The 20,943-nt window shown below is 45.9% G+C and overlaps 1 protein-coding gene across 1 annotated transcript; it reads right to left on the bottom strand.

Annotated features, from left to right (window-relative positions):
• Window positions 1-466: 466 nt before the first annotated feature.
• RPTN (repetin) lies at window positions 467-6,257 on the bottom strand. Its single transcript, XM_080802578.1, has 3 exons — window positions 6,213-6,257; window positions 4,755-4,948; window positions 467-4,094 (listed from the first exon to the last, which is right to left on the bottom strand). Exons 2-3 carry the CDS (start codon window positions 4,926-4,928, stop codon window positions 1,200-1,202), a joined length of 3,069 nt encoding a protein of 1,022 aa, XP_080658704.1. The 5' UTR covers window positions 4,929-4,948; window positions 6,213-6,257; the 3' UTR covers window positions 467-1,199.
• Between the last annotated feature and the right edge of the window lie 14,686 nt (window positions 6,258-20,943).

Below are 20,943 nucleotides of genomic sequence, written 5' to 3'. Positions count from 1 at the left end.
TGTCATGCTAAGGAGTGTGAACTTCATCTTAAAGTCACTGGTAGCCCCTGAAGAGGAGGGAAATTCAAGGCAGTAGAAATGGAGAAGTGGGAAGAGATCCAAGAGGTATGAAGGATGTAAAGTTGGCAAGACTTAATGACCATGGAATGTGGAGGTGAATGAGGGCAAAGGTCAATGTTGACTCCTCTGTGGTGGAAGGAGCTGAAAATATTTAGATAAATTCCTTTTGACCTTCTGTTATTTGTTTCATATTAATTCCTCTTCTTCCTCTTCCTTCTCCTTTCTCTTCCATTCTTCCCCTTCTTCTCCTCTTTCTTCTTCTCCTTTTCCTTCTTCAGTGCTCAGGAACTCAAAGAACAGAAGCATCTTAGAAGTCAAGAAATGAGGCCTTATTTTTTGGAAAACTTCACCCAGGTGAAGATAGGATAGCATGTCCCCACCATGAAAAAGGAAAAGAGTCATTGAGATCATTGCTCACCAATCATTTATTGGGTATTTTAATACAATTCCATAGATTTTCTTTGAGGGGTTTTCAGGAGCTATGGATGGACAGTTTTGGCTTGTTGGAATCTGCAAGCAGATGACATATTCTTTCTCTGTGTTTTATATGATCAGAAACTGGATACATATGAAGCTAGAACCTGTCCAGTCAGCTGTAGTGATAGCAGCTCAGGGGATAGTCCCTCTGGTGAAGGGTGGGAGCCTGGGCATGGTATTGTGGACTTCAGAGAGGACTTTCCTAGAAGCCTCTCATCATGTTCCATTTTAGTGTAGGCTATGAGGTTTGCAATTCCTGGTGTTTTGTCCGTAGGAGCCCAAGGCTACCAAAACTCAGCTGTCCTGTCCTCAGGCTGATATGCATCTTCAGAATACCTTTCCTGTTTCTGAATTATTGGGAGAAGTTTCTACCTTTCAGTGATCCAGCCACGTCCCACCTACACAGATGGAAAACCAGGAAATGATTTAAATCCCCAAAGTAATAAAAATTGGGATCTGATTGTGTCACCCAACTTACCACTCAGATTTAACCCAACTAGAAAAACCTAGAATAGAAATGCCCTAAAAGTGAATACTAGTTCTCAAAAGCATCCTTGCAAGTAGATAGAAGCGAGAAGGAGGACAAACATTTTCAATCTCTTAAACAGAAGTAAGGATAAACTTGGATTTCTTCCTTGCTTTAGCTCTGGTGTGTGCACAGCCTAGTGCTGATTCCTTTTCTGCTCTTGTACATAGTCATAGAGGGGGTTGGGAGTAGGAGCTGCTTTGTTAGGGTGACTTCTACCTTGTTCTCTCCTTGGGGGCCTCCCACCACTCTGGGTGGGATGGAAGGTCAGGTTACTGTGTCTTCCCTGGGAACCTTGCCTCTGGCTATTCTCACTCACGTGGAATTTTTCTCTATTACCACAGCCTTGCTGGTTCTCATAAGATTGTTGATCCTGGGATCCTTGATATCTTTTTTCCTCCTCAAGGGTTTGCCTATCCCATTGTTGCTGACAGTTTTGACCCTCTTCATGGGTTTGCCTGTCTCGTCGCCGACGGGTCTGCTCATCTTCATGAGTTTGCCTGTCTCGTCGCTGACGGGTCTGTTCTTCTTCATGGGTTTGCCTGTCTTGTCGCTGACAGGTCTGCTTATCTTCATGGATTTGCCTCTTTTGTCGCTGGCAGGTCTGCTCATCTTCATGGGTCTGCCTGTCCCATCTCTGATGGGTCTGCTCATCCTGATAGGTTTGCCTGTCCTGTCTCTGATGGGTCTGCTCACTTTCATGGGTTTGCCTGTCCTGTCTCTGATGGTTTTGTTTTTCTTCATGGGTTTGCCTGGCCTGCATCTCCCATGGAGTTTCCTGACTCTCACAACCATGTCTGCCCCAGGTTTGGTGGCCCTGCTCTTCCGCCTGGTGGCTCTGCCCCTCTCCATGACTTTGCCTGGCCTGGGACTGTCTGTGGTCCTGCTCGCCACTAACTGATTGCCAGTCACCCCCTTTGTAATTGCGTGAGCATTCTTGCTGGATTTCTGCTATGAGTTTGTGTTGGTGGTATTGGCTATCCTCCTCAGGCTCCCATGCCCGATGGCTGTTCTGTTGGCCTTCCCTAGACTGGAATCTCTGTCCTTGATTTTGAATTACTTCCTGTCCTTGAGTCTTTTGACTTAGTCTCCCTGACCTTCCTGATTGCTCAACATAAGAGTCTCTGGTTGTTCCCTCACTGCCTTGGAGGTAACTATTTTGCCCTGTTACCCCAATCTCTGACTGACCATAGTAAGAGCTCAGGCTCTGTCTGTCTGTCTGACCATAATGATAACCCTGGCCTTGTCTGTCTGTCCAGCCATAACGAGAGCTCAGGCCTTGTCTATCTGGCTGGCTATAATGATAACCTTGGTCTTGTCTGTCCACCTGACCATAGTGAGAGCTGAGGTCTTGTCTCTCTGTCTGGCCATAACGGCAACTCTGGCCTTGCCTGTCTGTTTGACCATAGTGGGAACTCTGACCTTGTCTATCTGTCTGACTGCACTGAGAACCTAGGCCTTGTCTCTCTGTCTGACCATAGAAAGAATTCTGACCTTGTCTGTCTGTCTGGACATAGTGAGAACTCTGGCCTTGTTCGTCTGTCTGGCTACACCGAGAACCTAGGGCTTGTCTCTCTCTCTGGCCATACTGGAAACTCTGGCCTTGTCTGTCTGTCTGACTACACTGAGAACTCTGGCCTTGTCTGTCTGTCTGGCCATAGTGAGAACTCTGGCCTTCTCTGTCTGTCTGGCCATAGTGAGATCGCTGGCCTTGTCTGTCTGTCTGGCCATAATAGAAACTCTGGCCTTGTCTGTCTGTCTGGCTACACTGAGAACCTGGGGCTTGTCTGTCCCTCTGGCCATACTGGAAACTCTGGCCGTGTCTGTCTGTCTGGCTACACTGAGAACTCTGGCCTTGTCTGTCTGCCTGGCCATAGTGAGAACTCTGTCCTTGTCTGTCTGACTGACCATCGTGGGAACTCTGGCCTTGTCTGTCTGCCTGGCCATAGTGAGAACGCTGGCCTTGTCTGTCTGTCTGGCCATAGTGAGCACACTGGCCTTGTCTGTCTGTCTGGCCATATTGAAAGTACAATTCTTGTCTATCTCTCTGACCATAGCCTGATTCCTGATCCAGCCTCTGAGACTGTCCATGATAAGAGCCTGATTGCTGTTGGTTTTTCTGGCCATAACGAGAATTGTGAACTTGTTTGTCATACTGACTTAAGGCAAAAATATATCCTTGTCTTTTAGGCTGGCTACTGCTAGATTTATGTCTCCATCTTTGACCATAGCTGGAGTCCCTATCCTGTCTCTCAGACTGACCACAGTGGGAGTCCCTATCCTGTCTCTCAGACTGAGCATAGTGGGAGTCCCTAGCCTGTCTCTCAGCCTGAGCATAGTGGGAGTCCCTATCCTGTCTCTCAGACTGAGCATAGTGGGAGTCCCTATCCTGTCTCTCAGAGTGACCATAGCAGGAGTCCCTATCCTGTCTCTCAGACTGACCATAGCGGGAGTCCCTATCCTGTCTCTCCAACTGAGCATAGTGGGAGTCCCTATCCTGTCTCTCAGACTGACCATAGTGGGAGTCCCTATCCTGTCTCTCAGACTGACCATAGTGGGAGTCCCTATCCTGTCTCTCAGACTGACCATAGCGGGAGTCCCTATCCTGTCTCTCCGACTGATCATAGTGGGAGTCCCTATCCTGTCTCTCAGACTGACCATAGTGGGAATCCCTATCCTGTCTCTCAGACTGACCATAGTGGGAATCCCTATCCTGTCTCTCTGACTGATCCTGGTGGGCATCCTGGTTTTGTCTCTCAGACTGAGGGCAGTGGGAGACCTGATTTTCTCCCTCATGCCTCTGCCTGTGTTGCCTGCCTATATTTTCTGGAAACCTATGGTCTTGTGTTCCCTCCTGCTCCACTTCTTGCTGGGAGATTCTATCTCCACATGACTTACTATCCAGTTTATGATAGCAAGCTTGAGCCAATTGGAACACCAACAAGAGATATTCATGAAAATCAACATGTCCATTTCTGTCTTTATCCAAGAGGCTCAGGATGGTTTCCACTGTGTCTGGGTCATTTGGTCTCTGTGAGAAGATAAAACAAAGAGCAAAATCAGCTGTTCTCCTGTGGATACAGTGTGTTCCAGTGTCTATGCCCCAGCCTCTTCACTCCTGTATGAGCCTTCTTTGGTTGGAAACCATTAATCTGAAATGGCTTGGGCTTGGTTCTAGTCTTTGATCAGCTGGTCCTCAGAACTGCATCTCTTGCTAGACCAATGTGGGCATGATTATTCCATCCCATCACATGTTATATTGTAATTATTTTTTTAACCTACTTTCCAACTACACTGTGAGATCCTAGAGGAAGGAGAAGCTGGTTTTATTCATGTTTGCATTCCCAGTGCTGGGATGGTGCTGGAATGGAATAGGTGTTCAATCACTCTTTATTGAATGAATGAATGAGTGAATGAGAAAATGTGTGGACAGAAATCAAGATACAAATCTAGAATTTCTTCTGAGAAATTATTTCTGGTTTGAAGTTGTGCTCCCTTCTGTCATGTCCAGCTATAAGAAGGGGTGTGTGTTTGTGTTTGTGTGTGTGTGTGCATGTCTGTGAGTATGTGTGTCTGCTGGGAGAGAAATACTGAGGAGCTTCCTGAAAATCTTTACTTATAGGGTGGATGGAGCATGACCAGATCAAATTAAAAACATCAAGCCCTGGATGCAGGTGTCAGAGTCACTCACACTTGACTTCATGGGGCCAGAGTCTATGCATCTTTCCCGGAGGATATCTCCAAACTCAGCCAAGAGCAGCTGCTTCAACTCCTTCTTGCAAAGCAAGGTACATTTCCCATTCTCTTTGGCATATTTCTGGAACACCTTGATCACAGTGAGTATGCTGTTCAGGAGCTGAGCCATTTTAACAAAAATTGGTAAACCTAAAAGAAGAAAGAAGATTTTTCCTGTGTTTAGGATGAAGACCAGGAGATAGCATTTCCAGAGGGCAAGTGGCCCTTTTTGGTCACTGGCCTTTGGTCAGGGAAAGAAGTTTAAGAATTGATAGAGCCCCTTCTTAGCCATACACCTCACTCTCTTTGACCCACATTTAGGCTCCAAATATCATTTACTACAGTGGGAGATGGGCACAAACTATGTGTCTCTGACTAGGAAAAGTGACAACGTCCTAAGAAACAAAGAACATATGGCAGGTGGTTTACATGCCCCATCCCCTACTCCAGGTGGAACTTGCTTGATTGAAACTCTTTTATTAGAACAAAAAGGAAGGAAGGTCAGGAGGCCAACAGAAGTCAGTATAGTAAGACATAATTTTCCACCAACTAAATAGACCCCACTGAATAGGCCTTAGTCCTCAAACAGCCCTTGCTCAAGTGGGGAAGAAGGCTAGAGTCTTGCCATGGGCCAAGCAAACTTTCTGCGATGTCAAATTCCAGCATGTACTTCTGGCTTGGATGGTCATTTGGGGCATGCTTATAAAGTAGAACCAATTAATATAAAAACTATTACTGATAAAAATAGCAAGCCAAATTAACTGCACAGATGAGAGGAAGTGTATATAAACATCTAGATTCACACTGGCCATGTTGGAAAACTAAGGTCTTTTGGGATCTGGATCTCAATGATATTTCTTCCTGTGCTGTAAAAATTCTGATTATTGGGTTTATAAGCCTCCAAGAAGCCCTAACTGCAAAACACATTGGACTTCCAAAAGCATACAGTGATGCCTATAAGGATGCATGGCACAATGAATTGTATGGGACATGATAAGTTCCTTAGGGCATTTCACTGCAATGAGACATAGGTGTTACTGTGGCCCTGTGGTTTAGGGCCTTGGTCCCAATGAGCTTTAAACTTTTCGGTCTTGCCTTACTTGCATGAAAGGTCAATACTCCACTATGGGAGACTAAGCTATCTACCAACAGTCCTAGCCCTCAGTTTTGGGATTCCCAGGACATGCTGAAACAAAGGCATGTATATTTTAAAGTCTTGGAAGTGGGCCACCCCAGCTATCATCATATTCTCAGATAGAGCCAAAAAGAAAGCAGGATTCTACCCAGGCATGTCATGCACAGGGAGCAGTCTCAGACCTCCCCAGCCCAGCACATTATAGCTGATACCAAGAGCTTTGTATATACTGCCATAACCCACCCCCCTCTTCACTCCCCCTTCCCATGCATGCCTTACCTGCTTAAGGAGGAAAGGGTAGAAGATTCAGAAGCCAGAGAGGATACTGGAGACTTGAAAACCCATCCTATTTATAGGGGTTTTAATTGTCCTGCTAGGCCATCCCAGGAGACACCCATTCTGCGGTGGAGTCTGAATCACTCTGGGCCCAGCCCAGCTCAGCCCAGCTTGACCTCTCCCTCTGCAGACCGTTTGGTTTATTTATTTCCCCCACTTACTCACGAACCTGTTTGTCATTAGACAGATGCTCAAGTCCCAGCCCCATTTAATTAGGAGAGCGTGTGTGTATGTGTGCATGCTGCGGGGGTCCCAAAAGAGAGGTGTAGGTTTCATTCATCCTTAATATGTGCCACTTACCAAGACTAATGGAGGACAACCGTTAAATCATACCAAAGAAAGATATTGATATGCTCACTTTATAAATACCTGTCAGAGTAGGGACTAGTGATTCTAGGTAAATAGCTAGGATATAGTTCCTGGAAGAGATTTATTTTAGGCTATCTTGCTTATGTAGGTAGATATGTATATTTTAATCTATTGACCTGTTTTAATTTTAACTTTTTTTTTTTCATTTAACAGGTCTACCTACTAGAGGGAGAATTAGATACATGACCAATTTGGGGAGGGAAGGGCGTGATGATGGTGGAGCTGCCACCTTTTAAGGTCTTCCTAAAATGTTACAAGTTGATGGACAGTGTGGATGCTATGACATCTGTGAGTAGAGCTGCTGTTGGAGTCACTGCTTATTCCTCACTTCTGCACCTGTGACAGGTCAGCAATCTCTTAAACACAAGAAATTCTCAGTAACTTTTTGTGGAGTAAGTCAATTACTGATTTTTGGAAGCATTTTGGAATCTTGTGTAAAGTGCAAAAAATTCTAGATTTACCTCTACTTTCCACTTTTGCCTCATATCTAGATGTGAGTTAGTGATGATGCTTGCTATTATTGACTGTGTGTTCAGCATTCTGAAGGCAATCACAGAAGTGCAGAGATTTTAGTTCAGTTGGAATAAAGAAGCTTCATATAGAAAAGATCTTGAACAAAAAGAGCAGGACATGAGAAATGCTGACAGTCAGGCAACCTCGGTACATGTGGAGTCTTTGTGGGGTAGGCCCAGGCTCCCCTCAGCAGGGAGGATTTGTGTCATTCCTCATGGAATTCAGGTCGGCAGAAAAGAAAGGAAAGAAATCCTGGTAGAGAGAAAGGAAAGACCAAAGGTACAAGGCAAGAATTTACAGGATGTGTTTGGATTGCAGTAAGCTGGTGAGTCTGGCTGGAATGGAGGGTATGTAGAAGAATTGAATTAGACAATTTTAGAGCAGCAAAGGAAATCTAGTTTTAGCCTCTTAATTTTACAGATGAGGAAACTGAGGTCCAGATAGATGGAGTGACTTGCCAAGGGTCTCACACTATTATGACAAAAGCCAGGCTCAGAATCTTTGTTTTCTTACCTCAAGCCAAAGTGTTCTTTTTTTTTTTTACTTGACAGAGAGAAAGAGAGATCACAAGTAGGCAAAGAGACAGGCAGAGAGAGGAGGAAGCAGGCTCCCCGCTGAGCAGAGAACCCAATGCGGGGCTTGATCCCAGGACCTTGAGATCATAACCTGAGCCGAAGGCAGAGACTTAACACACTGAGCCACCCAGGGGTCCCCCAAAGTGTTCCTATACATTCTCTGAGACAGATTTGGGGACTGCTTTGGGCTAGTTTTTTTTTTTTTAAGATTTTATTTATTAATTTGAGAGAGAAAGAGAATGAGCTGTGGGGAGGGTGGAGGGAGAAGGAGAAGCAGATGCCTTGCTGAGCAGGGACCCTGCTGATATGAGGCTCAATCCCAGGACCCTGGGATCATGACCTAAGTTGAAGGCTGATATTCAACCAACAGAGCCACCAAGGCATCCCTTTAAGGTTAGTTTAAAGAGAAATGGGGAACAGGGTACATTTTGGTCAGGAAAATGACATGATCAAAGCATTGCCTGGGGGAAGATTTTAATCTGACCGCAGTAAGGTGGCCAGCTGTCTCAATTTGTCTGGGACTAATGGGTTTCCCAGGACATGAGACTTTCAGTGCTAAAATGGGGAGAGTTCTGGCTAGCCTGGGACGAGTCTGTCACCAGAGACTGCAGTACACAGGATGAATTGGAAAGAGGAATGTCTGAGCAGGGAGATCATTTGGGTATCATGGCACACATGAGAAATGATGAGAGCTTTAGGGGCTAGATTAGATGAAGGGCAGGGAAGGTGGAGAAGTCAGGGGAGACTCAAGACTTTAGGCCTGGATAGCTCAGAGAACTGTGGTGTGCTGAAAGAGCCCCAAAGGGGTTTCAGATTTGGCACTCCTTCCAGCATCCCACAGGCTTTCTGCCTCTGGGATCCTGCCATCCTTCCTCCTGCTTGCATCCTCTGCTCTTCGGGGTCTTCTGGCACTGTCAGGACTTGCTTCAGTCTGCTTGTAAATCCTGAAATCTCTTTCTGCTTTTGAATCTTGACTTGTGAGTGCTATTCAGTTATGACTCTTCTTACCCATTAAAAGCAAAAACCAAGAGAAGGTTTGGTGACCCCAGAGGCAAATAAGGAGAATGGCAGTCGGAAGGGTAGAGGGTAAAGACAACAGCCATTGCCATAGAGTGGCAAAGCTGTGACCCCCAAGATGTTGGCATCTTCCAGGGCTCCCTAGAAATTCTTTCTTTTGTTTAGATGGGCAGTTCTCTGCAGTGGAGAGAAAGATGATATTCTCCACAGTAGGGTCTGCTATGTATGCATACATTCAATGCTTAGTAAGTTCCTACAGGAAGGACAGAGAACTGTGTGCCACCCAGTCATCCCATCAGAGGGGATGTGTGAGCACATGGAAGGCTCTTTTGTAGGCACTGAGACACAAGCACAGCCTTTGTTTTCAAGGAACTTTCAATCTTACTGGAGCATGGGGTATACAGGCTCCTTCTCTGCAGTTGAAATTGCTACTGTCATTGACAAGGCATTGGGAGACTTTGGTTAGAGGAAAAAAGGGGAGGATGGAGAGGCTAGAAATAACACATATTTGAAGAAATCATGGAACATACTGGGCAATTTTGGGCAAATCACTTAACCTCTTGGTCTTTCATTTCTTCATCTGTAAAAGGAAAGATTTGGACTGATCTCCAAGTGTTTTTTCCCCCCACCCTGGCATTAACATTTTTAAGATTCTGTGACTGATCTAAGGGTTAGCTTTAGAGATTATGTTTTAACTTTGCTCTATTCATGAATGTGTTAAAGGCCTCAGAACCTTTGCTTCATAGTCTTCCTCCATGGAAAATGTGGAGGGAAATTGTGAACGTTTGGTCACTTAGTTAACATTTGTAATTTGCACGAGGATTTCCACTGTTTTTGTTCATTGTTTTTCAGTATGTTTTTTACTTTATTTTATTTTTATTTAAAACAAATTTTTAAAAAAATTTTTTTTTTAAAGATTTTATTTATTTATTTGACAGAGAGAGATCACAAGTAGGCAGAGAGGCAGACACAGAGAGAGAGGGGGAAGCAGGCTCCCTGCTGAGCAGAGAGCCTGATGTGGGATTCGATCCCAGGACCCTGAGATCATGACCTGAGCCAAAGGCAGCGGCTTAACCCACTGAGCCACCCGGCCACCCCTTTCAGTGTGTTTTTGCATTCATGTTGGAATGTGGTCTTGTGTTTTCAAAGGCAAGATTTTTTAAGCTACACTTTATTGAGGTCTTATTGTATGCTAGGCTCTATGTTAAGATTTTATATGTGTTACCTTGCTTAATTTCTACAACTTTGTGAGGCAGGGAATATTATCATCAGTTTTCAAACAGAGAAACTGAGGGTCAGAGAAAGATAAATAACTTGCCCAGTTGATTCCACAACTTCCTGGCTCCAAAGCCCTTGTTCACAACCCCTATGTTTATATCACCTTTTGTAACAGGACTGGTGATTGCCTGCTCCACAATGAGAGAAATAGTTTTCGCAAAAGCTAAAGTAAAAAAACCAAACTTCCTAACGACCTACTTTGATGGAATCCAACTTTGAACTGAGAACCTTCTGATGCTTAGCCAGTCAAATATTTATTATTTTCTAGTGCTTCTTGTGTACCTAAAGGTTCCAACACTGAAGGAGCTTGTAATCTATTTGGAGAGATTAACAAATGCTTATTCTTAAAATTTTTTTAAACATGCATACAAGAAGTATCCTCTGTTTTTACAGTTGACAGAATGAGATGGAAGAAGTTCCATGTATTGCCCATTCCTTTCAGGTCTTGACCCTATTAAAGCCCTTACTGTTCATTTCCCATGGGATGCAGATGTGCCTGGTGGGTGTGACGGGTACTATTTTGAGCTAATAGAATTTTCAGGAAGTCTTCTTGCATATTTTGACCAAATCATTAAGGATAATTATCACGGAACTCTTAGACTTCCTTTTTCCTTCTGTTGAGAAGTTGGGTGCCTATTTAGAGATGAAATCCTCAGGACCCAGAGCATGGCTATTTGTATGACAAAGGGAGGCCCTTGTGTAATCCTGAGGCAGGCTCTCCATTCCTGCTTAGCTTTCGGAATTAAGCACTTGGATAAACTGGAGATGGGGGGAAAATGACCACCTTCTCCTGGAGAGGAGTGGGACTAATTAATAGGCATAAAAGTCTTTGAGATTTCTTGATATTGAAGGGTCATTTATTATCATCTGCACAAATAAGTTCTCATTTTAAAAATCTTTCCTTGCAGATGAATGCCCCTCCTGTTAATTATAGGCCATCTCCCCATTAATGACATCTGTGAGAGTCAGTGGTTTTTGAAGGTAACACTGGCCTCAGCGATATTTTAACTTTGTTGGAAAATGTGTTTTGAGCCGAAGGAAAAGGATGTTGATTTCTTGAGAGTCTGGTGCACAGGTTTGCATCTGGAGCTGGGCTTCCTACAGCCAGTGTGTAGCCCAGCTTTTTCTTCTGTCGTAGCTTTTGTTTTAGAATAAAAGATTGCATCATCCCCCACCTCCCCAGTGTTTCAGACCATGTTCCCCCCGCCACCCCATGAAACAAGCAAGAAAGTGTCAGAGTTATTGCTGAGCACAGTCCATGGGGTTTTAGATAATTCCCTACAGACCGAAACATATGTCCTCAAAGTCCACCACGTGTGACTGAAATTGGATCATTCAGCTTAGGTTTCTGAGTTTTTTCCTACTTTTTATTAAAGAGCATCTTTATAAAAGATTTTATAAAAGATGTAATTCATATGCCATACAACACACCCATTTAAATTGTACCATTCAGTATTTTTTAGTATTGTGCAACCATCATTAAAATCTCATTTTTAGAACATTTTCTTCTCTCCCTCCCCACCCCCAAGAAACCCTATGCCCATTCACAGTCATTTCTTATTTTGCCCTCTTCCATCCCATGGCAACTGCTGATCAACTTTGTTCTTTAGATTTGCTTATTCTGAAAATTTCTTGTAAATGGAATCATATAATATGTGGCTTTTTGGACTGGCTTTGTGCACCTGGCATAATATTTTCAAGGTAGCATGGGAGCTATGTGCCTCCTGGGGTGGGGGGGAGGGCTTGTACAACACTTGCAACCCAGTAGCAACCAAAGAACCCACAATAGTAGGCACCTAATAAAGGTTTGTTGACCAAAAGAATGGATATGTCCTGAGCTAAAGTGGGAGTGGAGGAAATGGGGCAAGGGAGACAAATAAATATACTTTGTAATCTGTGAAGTTTCAATTGTATTTTGGGTATTATTAGCAAGTCACTTGGGGTTCCATCAGTGTTTTCCATTCTCTGGCCTCCACCCTTCTACCCGCCATGTCAGCTCCTTCAGAATGGGAAGAGGTGAATTTGGGGAGTCTGGGTATGTGGAAATCAGTGCTCAGGCATCTGCCTGTTCCCTTGTACAAATGGTTGGATCTCTTCCTGCTTTTCCCTGCAGCTTCTCCTGGCCCCTCACCTTGGTGCCCCAAAGAGCCCTCAGAGTGAGAACTGGAGGCCCTGGCTTCTCCTCAGGGCCCAGCTTTCACTGTGAGATTGGAAAGGATATTGCTACTTTGTGACTATCTTTAAATGAGAGATGGCTTTGAAGACATGACTGGTTGAGCTGGGTACCTTCCTACTTCTGCCTGTCTGTGCTCCCTGAGGTCTCCTGGCTCTGAGATTCTGTCCTAACTCATTTCTTGTCACTCCTGGCCTCAGCTTTGCTCCAGCTACTGCTCAGGGAGGGATTTGTTTCTGTTTGCCATGACTGTTAGGCAGCTAGCAACATACCTCCCTGCCTCCAGTCTTCCTTTCTAATTTATTCTTCACACTAACCCGAGAGTAATTGTCTTTTCTCAAGGAGGGTTATAGTTTCCTATAAGAATAAAGGGTTTTCACTTTTCCATAAGAATCAAGTTCAAAATTCTTTTTTAAAAGATTATTTATTTATTCATTTGAGAGAGAGAGAGAGAGGGTGAGAGAGAGAGCATGAGTAGGGGGAAAGGAGCAGAAGGAGTGGGGAGAACCAGACTCCTTGCTGAGCAGGAAGACTGACACAGGGCTTGATCCTGAGATTTTGGGGTTAAAGACCTGAGCTAAAGGCAGAAGATTAACTGACCGAGTCACTCAGGTGCCCCAAGTTCAAAATTCTTCTTCTTCTTTTTTTTTTTAAGATTTTATTTATTTATTTGAGAGAGAAAGAGAGAGAGAGATAGCGAGAGACAGAGCACCAGCAGGGTGAGAGCTAGAAGCAGGCTAAGCAGGGAGCTTGATGTGGGGCTCGATCCCAGGACTCTGAGATCATGACCTGAGCCGAAGGCAGGTGCTTAACCCACTGAACCTCCCAGGTCAATTTCAAAATTCTTAACATGCTCTTTGAGGCCCTCCACAACAAGCAGATCTATGTTTTCATGTACTTTAACTTCTTCCTGACCACTGTGGACTTCTTCAGTTTCTCTTACTAAATCCTGCAGTGTCCTTTCTATTTTTATTCACAGCACTTTTCCCCCTGGACCCACTCCTCTCCATTTCTATAAAAATTCTAGCCATTTTATTATTTTTAAATTTTTTTAAAAAAATTTTTTTAAATTTTAAAGCTCTATGCCAAATGTAGGGCTTGAACTCATGAGTTGCGTACTCTATTGACTGAGCCAGCCAGGTGCCCCCAAATTCTTCCCATTTTAAACACATTTAAATAGTTAGGTTTTCTATAACAGCATCTCCAGCTCTTCTTCACCAGAACTATCTCCTCTCTGCTCTGCCCTACCCCATACTCTGTAGCCTTCACTCTCAGTGTTTGCGATGCTCTCTTCTGTGTTCTGTAGATGGCTGTGTCTGTGTTTGCCTAGCTCACGAGACTTTGAGCTGTATAAGGGAAAAGACAGTCTCTTAATTCATCTGCCTGTCTCCTACCAGCTCTGCTTTGCCATTCCCAGTTTTTTTTTAGGGCTTCTGCTTTTTTTCAAAATATATATTTTTTAAGATTTTATTTATTCATGAGAGACAGACAGAGAGAGAGAGAGTGGGGGAAGAGAGAAAGAGAGAGAGAGAGGCAAAGGGAGAGGGAGAACCCAGTTTTTAAAAAATTGACACTGAGTGGCTTTCTTTAGGTCCTGTGTCCCCTGTAGAGTGGGAGTTAGAAACACACAGCTAAGCTCTCATTTCATGTGGTCTCTTGGTTGTGTGCTGTTTCTATGTATACTTCTTATTTCTGAATGAGATGATGAGTTCCCTGTGGGCAGGGACCTAGACTTCCCTTGTTTTGCTCCCCGCATGTCCCCTGCCACAGTGCTAGGGCCCCAGTGGGTGGCTGAACCAGACGTGTCTGGACAAGTCTGTGCTCTGCAAGTCTGTGCTCTGCAAGTCTGTGCTCCATGGGGAGTTCTGTGTGGGATTTAGGGCTCGTTTGTGGTTTGACTCTTGGGAATAAAGAGAATACTCTATCAAAATGATAGCTCCATACAGGGCGTGGAGCAGGAAGATGGGTTTGTAAGCTGGACCGGTGGTGGGCTATGATAATTTCAGGAGGCCTGGGGAATGGCTGCTAGTATCTTGAAGGATTTGCATGGATAAAGAACGGAGAAACAGTTTTAGTTTCCCCAGAATTAGCTGGGTGCTGCGGACCCCAGGCCCAGCTGATAGGGTGGGATCTGGGCATAGCCTGGTAGCTGCAGCTCTTGCCAGTAGCTGAGTGTATCTGTAACACTGGTCAGCTTGTGCACATTGAGTTCTGGAGTGGGCAGGCTGAGAGCAGTTTTGGGTGAGCCTTGGACCCATTGGGCCTCTGGAGGTCATCTTGCCCTGCCTGGTCCCAGATGGTCAGTGCCCAGGTCATCCTCAGCAGGTGTCCATCCCGAGGGTCCCCCAGAGGAGCAGACTACCCACTGGTCCCGAGAAGCTCATGCCTGTTTTTCATTCCCTTAGCTGTCAGGTGCAGTAGGATGCTGGATCCAGGGTCCTGAGAGAGCAGGGAGAGAAAAGCAGGTAATCATGGGGATTTACTGCAAAGGCTTCAGTAAGGGGAATAATCCTTCAGGGGCCTTTGCCAGCAGAGCACAGAAGGAGTATTAGAGGTCACTAGCTCATGGCCTAGGGGCTCTGGTGGAGATTATCTGGGAGTGGGAAGCAGTACTGTCCCCAATCCTCTGTGATTTGTTGTCTGGTTCCCCAAATGAGGGCAGTTGGTGCCTGAATGGTAACACCTACTTGTCACATCCACCTAGCATAGCAAATTCTTGGCATAGTCAGGAAACAAGAAAGACTGAAGGCCAAGCCAGAGTTTTCTTCTCTGATTGGCTCATTTTTTCATTTACTTGTTTATTTTCTTGACAAAATGTTAAGTGATGAAGACAGAATCAGTAACAATGCAAAGGATTCTGGGAGAGGTTACAGAAGAGCTGGGGGCCAGGATTGGGGAAAAGCAGAATTTTACCGTCATTTGTTCTCTCCCCACAGTGGGACCAGCCCAGACAGCACTCCTTGTTCCTCTGCTCCCACCCACAGTGCCTCACACCCTTTGTGGGCCTCAGCCAGACTCAGTGGCATTACCACATCCCTTTGCCATGGGTGTTCTGCCTACTCATCCTCTTTAATCCCTAACCTCTTTATTGTGGTCACAGATGTTCCACATGGCCCCAGCACCCTGCAGGGAAGAAATCATTAGTTTCTTGTGACATCCAGAAGCAGCACCCCTTACTGTTTGTCAAAAGGAGCAGAAGAGAGGGATTAGGGGAGGAAAAGTGGCAGCAGAGGGAGAGGCCCAGCCGGGATTTTGTCCTGACACATTGCCTAGGCTGATCAGAGCGGGAGGAGCCTGGCTGCCGATCTGAGTATCTCCCCTCCGTTCATCTGTGCAGAATGCCAGCATGCTCCTGCTGGTATGCAAGAGAAGAGGCTGGGAGTCCCCTCCACAGTATTTCCTGGACTCTGACTCTGCCATGTAGAGATGGGTTGGTGAAGTTGGGTGCAGGACATTCCTGGCCATCTGGAAGGACCAAAGCCCCTGTACTGGGAACCTCTCAGGTTCCATAGAACAGGGAGCATCAAGTATCCAGGGCCTTCCTGCCTTTGAAAAGGGAAAAATCAAGGTCCCCGGAGAGAGGCTGTGAATTATACAAGGTCACACAGCATCACACAAGAAGTTAATCATAAAGCTAGTTAGAACCCAGATGGTCTAGCACAAGGGTATAACTACAGGATCTTTCTTGTCCTGAGACTGTGTTCCACTCTTCTCTCTGGTCCTGTTTACTAACCCCACATGAGGCAGAGAGAAGCAGGGTCCAAGGGTCACGCAGATCTGCGTGGGCATCCTAGCTTTGCTCAGGCTTGTTCTTTGACCCCGTACCTAGCACAGAGAGGATGTGGTCAAGTGCACATTCTGTTCCCCTTCCTAGGGGCCTGCCCATCATTTCCTTTCTGGAAACTCACTGGGCAGCAGAGGTCCTGACCTCTTTGGTTGGGCACAGTGCTGCTGATATTTAGGCCTCCATTTATAGAATGTTTCAGGAGCTCAAGTACTTTATGGGTAGAGATTAATTACTGTCATGATTTATCCTACTAGCCACCCGATTTGAGTAACAGTGGAGGAACTTTCTGAGACTAATTCGATCTGTGCCATTAATTTGAGTACTGAGGATGTGGGTTATGGAAAGTAGACCATTTCAGACAATCTGCTTCATGCTGTGCTGTCCCCTTTGCTGCCTTTGCCCCATGACCCAGTCCTTTGCAGTATCTTCCTAGCGTCCCTGCCAGGCGCTCATCAGCTGGGTCCTAGAGAGCCACACATCTCGCAGAAGAGGAGATGGGTGGTTTTCACACTGAATCATCGTGAACGTTGGATGGGGAGGACAGAGGGAAGCCAGGGCAGATGATTTCTAGCTTTGCTCACTGACAATTAAGATTTTGAGAGGACCATCTCTTTAGTCTAGAAGGCAGGTAGGAAAGGGACATGGATTTCACTTGCTGGCAAACACATTTAGTGAAAAATACTTAGAGTGTGAAGTGCATGAATTGCACTGCAGGGGAGGAAGGTGCATCTGGCGTCAGGAACTGGCTTTCGTTGCTGGGTCTATGGGCTCCTGGCTGTTTGGCACCAGTAATCTGGAAGGATCCCTTCTGAGGAGGGACTGGTGCGTGTGCTGCAGCCACTGGGCACTGAGTGGGTGTGCTCTGACCATGTGGGCTGCGTGTACTGGCTCAGATGCAGCCCTGCCATGCACTTGTTACCCTCCTATGCTGTCGCCTACCCTGAAGTCCAGATCCAGACTTGCTAAAAGGTGCCATTGGCAGCCTCTGCATCCTGGGGAGGCTCTTCCTTGGAAAGCGAGCTTTTGTTTGATTTTGTTATCAAGTCCTGACCCATGTCAATGTTCCTCCCCCTCAGTCTTCCTAGAATGCATGGAGGCTTATCCATAATAGCATCCAAGATTTTTGTTTGAGGCTTATCTCCAAGGACCCAGTAACTGCTTTTTCTTTTCCTATCACTTAGTGGATGTCTCCCTTTAGATTGTGAATATACAGATGCTAGGCTCTGGAGAGTCACTGGTTTCTGTCACAGCATGGAATTGTAGTGAAGACAAAGTGCTCAGAACTCTGCCGGCACACAGTGGGCCCATGGGAAATGTTAGCTGCTTTCAATATAATTTTTCCGTCTGTAAAAAGCTAGGCAAGACAGTTGGTACATGATCGATGTAAACTTAGCCTAAATTATCCATGGGGAGCAATGGGCTCCGCACTGTCCACATGGTGCAGGAAGGGGGTCCCAGGGTTATGACCTTGTTTCTTGCAAATATACCTCCATGTGTGTGCTGGGCAGCCCCGGCCTCCTGCAGTTTGTCCCAGCCTCCTCTGCCAAGCAGACCTCTGTGCTGCACTCTTGTGGCAAGCCTTAGAGCCTTGCCAAATGGCAGGCTCCCTGCAGGCTCTGCCTCTGTCTTCTGGGTCTCTGTGTCCCTTACTCGTGGCACAGTGTCTGGCACAGGGCGCTTTCCCGGGGTGAATAAACCTAAGAGGAGACCCAAAGGATAGACACCCTTGCAGTGTGTACTACAAAGGAACCAGGAACACTAGCTCTCAGCCTCCCTGGCTCCAGAGCCAGATGGCCGAGGTTTATGTGCTGGCTCTGGTGCTAATGATCTGGGGGAACCTGGCAGTGAGGGGCACGTGGTGGGTACTCAGTAAATGTAAGCTGTGATAATTTTTATCCTCATTATTAGTAGGAGTCTCTAGTGGACCAGTCCCTGGAATAGTCAATGCAATTTTGGTCTCCACGCTTGAAGTAACAAACAATGAAAATTTCAGAGGTAACTGGGAAATGATGATAAAGAACCTCCTATCTGAAGGCCTCTGTCCTTGCTTTTCCCACTGCCTGGAATGCTCTTCCCTCAGAGAGCCATGTGGTTTAAGTCCTCATTTTATTTAGGACTTTGCTCGAATGTCAACTTATCAGAGAAGCCTTCCTAGCCACCCTGTAGAAAACATTAAGTCATCACTGAGCTTTCTATTCCCTTACTCTGCTTTATTTTTCTTCTTAGCAGTTATTGTTGCCAGCTGTTTTGGTGCACATTGGCTCATTTATTATCTCTCTCCTCCCCTAGAAAGTGAGCACTTTATAGCCCCAGTGCCCACAACAATGCCAGGCAGACAACACATGCCCCTTAATGTGTTTGAATGGCAAAATTAAGTTTCTTCCTTTACAGAGGATGACAGCAGGGAGGGCATTAAATGGAAGATTGTAAGCTCAAGAAGGGCATATATTATATGAATATAGCTGTGTCCACTAACACCTAATGTAGACTAAGGGAGTCCCCCTCCCTTTAAGGCTTGCAAAAGATCAGTTTAAGACGAAGAGAAGGAATTCCTACTTCATACAACAGGCCACTGTGGGAAGGAAATCCGTGCTCCAAGAAACGAGACTAGCTAAAAAATACGAATCCAGTCACAGATTTCCAGCAGATCTGGGTACCATTTCTAGCTGTCTGGCACTGGGGTTTCCACGGCTTTCATCCCTAAGACTCTGGTGCCTTTGTTAGGGGGAGGCTTTTGAACGAATACACACTGGGCTGCTTCCTAACTGGCCATTCAGATGATGCTGTGTATGAGGGTGACAAGAGAGAGAAGTGACAGGGCAAGGGATAAGTGAGGGGACAGTGTGGAACAAGAGATCGAATATCCTGTGCATCCTCATGAGTGGGAGACACTGGGAAAGAACTCTGGAAGAAGGGTTCAGATTTGAAAATTTGGGAGACTACCCTAAACCTTGGGCTAGAGGGACTCATTCTCTCCATGGTTCATTTATTGAACAGGTGTTTATTGATAACCTTGTTACACATCAGGCACTGCTCTAGACATAGGGGTCCCAGCAACGAAACCCTGGCCTCATACAGCTTCACGTTCTAAGATGGGGAGACTCATAATAACGTGAGTAACATTGGTAAGGGGTCGGTTGGTGCCAAGCACTCAGGAGAAAGAGAGGCAGGGCTGGGGACTGGGTGTGTTGGGACAGTGGAACAAGGCAGGGACGGGGTGGGATTGTAATCGGCTAGCTGCGGTAGGCTGCTCTGAGAAGGCGATATTTGATAATGGCCTGAAGGAGGTGAAGTTTTCTGTCTGGTCCCAGCCAGAGGCCCAGACAGTTCTCAGTGGCCTATTTACATTTGACTGCATGCTTTGGAGTCTCGTTTGGTCCCTCTGTGCCTTCTACCATGTTTTCTTCTCTGGCCTGGCCATCTAGTTTACTCAGTAAACACTAGGCATGAGGACACTGCAAACAAGATAGACAGGATCCAAGCCTCTGTGGACCTTTCAGGCTGAAAAAGGAAACAAGTAAATAGTTACCCAACAGTGCAAGGGGTGCTGCTTTGGACATTTTCAGGGTGTGGGGCAGTGCAGAGCAGAGTGCCATCCTAGGCCTCCCAGCTGAGACGGAGCCTGAACCCAAGACGGTCTCTTCTTCATTTCCTGCCCTCTCTCCCTGCCTCCTTCCACACTTTCCTGTCTCGAATGTCTCCTGAATTTTGAGTTCTTTCCCATACTCCCATTTCTTGTTGTCTTAGGCATCATGACTGATTCTCCCCTGGCCTTTACTTCCCGGTTAAGTGAACATAATAGCTGTTGCCACCCATATGCTCATAAGAATGCAGGAGTGTTACAGGGGATTAGTGTGGCATTTTAGGATTAAGGACAGGATGGTAGTTTAAAAGCTTTTAGCTCCTCCTAAATTAGGGGAGCTGCCGGACACAATGCATTGTTAAGCCTCACAAGATTTCCCTGTGGCAATACTTCTGTTTCTCTCTAGGTCCCACACTGGCTACTGTTTGGAAAGTCTGGGCACGACTGCTTTGGGTGTCAAGCACAGGTCTCTTGGACCTCACCCCTGCTCCCTTTTAGGGCCTTGTGACCATAGAGCTCAGGTATGTGACACCTGATGAACTTGCAAGGGTTGTGGCTGGTGTCAGGGAGGTTTGCTGAAGGTCACCCACAGCCACAGTGGGACACGGTATAGATACCCCTGTGGTTCTTGTCCTCTGCAATGCAGACCTCACAGACTGGGGACCAGGACGGGGGCCCCTTTCTGTGTTAGGGTCTCCACAATCTGACCTGACTCCTGTTTCCAACTCCATCTCCCCTCCAGAATCCCCCTGCTCTAGTTGACATGATTTCTTTGCTGAGGCCCTGGCGCACCTCCACAACTTTGCTCAGGCAGTGAGTCCTCTGTGAAATGTTTCTTTTACCTCTCACTTTCTGTAGATCTGCCTCCCCTGCACCCCCCCATGAAACACCCCTTGAGCCCTCCTTGGATGTCTCCTTGAGCTGAGCTTCCCAGCACACCTTATCTAGCACAGTGCTTTGGTTCAGCAATATCTACTACTGTGGAGGATCCGCAAGCTGGAACTGGCCAACACTCCATGACCCTAACCCAGTGGTTTTCAAACTGTGTTCCTTGGAACCTGTCAGGGGCTGAGGTGAGGCGCCTGGTGGGAAGGACTCTGATGCTTACCCTCATTCAACTAATTGCTTTTAGCTTTCAAACATCCTAAGCTTTGCTTGAGGAAGGGGCTCTGTAGTTAAACAGTTTGAAAACTATAGCAGCAGATTTGATTTGTTTATAATGTGGACATATAATATCCAATGACACATACTGAGGCAGTGCTGGGATCAGAGTGTCAGGCCCTTTTTACCAGAAGATATTATTGGAGTCGTGACTTGCCCCGTTGTACCATCTAAAGTGAATTATAATCTCTTTACAATCATAAAACGTCTTATACCTC

The sequence above is a fragment of the Martes martes genome (assembly GCF_963455335.1).
Source record: "Martes martes genome assembly, chromosome: 4".
Taxonomy (NCBI): Eukaryota; Metazoa; Chordata; class Mammalia; order Carnivora; family Mustelidae; genus Martes; species Martes martes.
The sequence above is the reverse complement of the archived record's forward strand: the minus strand, read 5'-3'. Positions and strand labels throughout refer to the sequence as shown.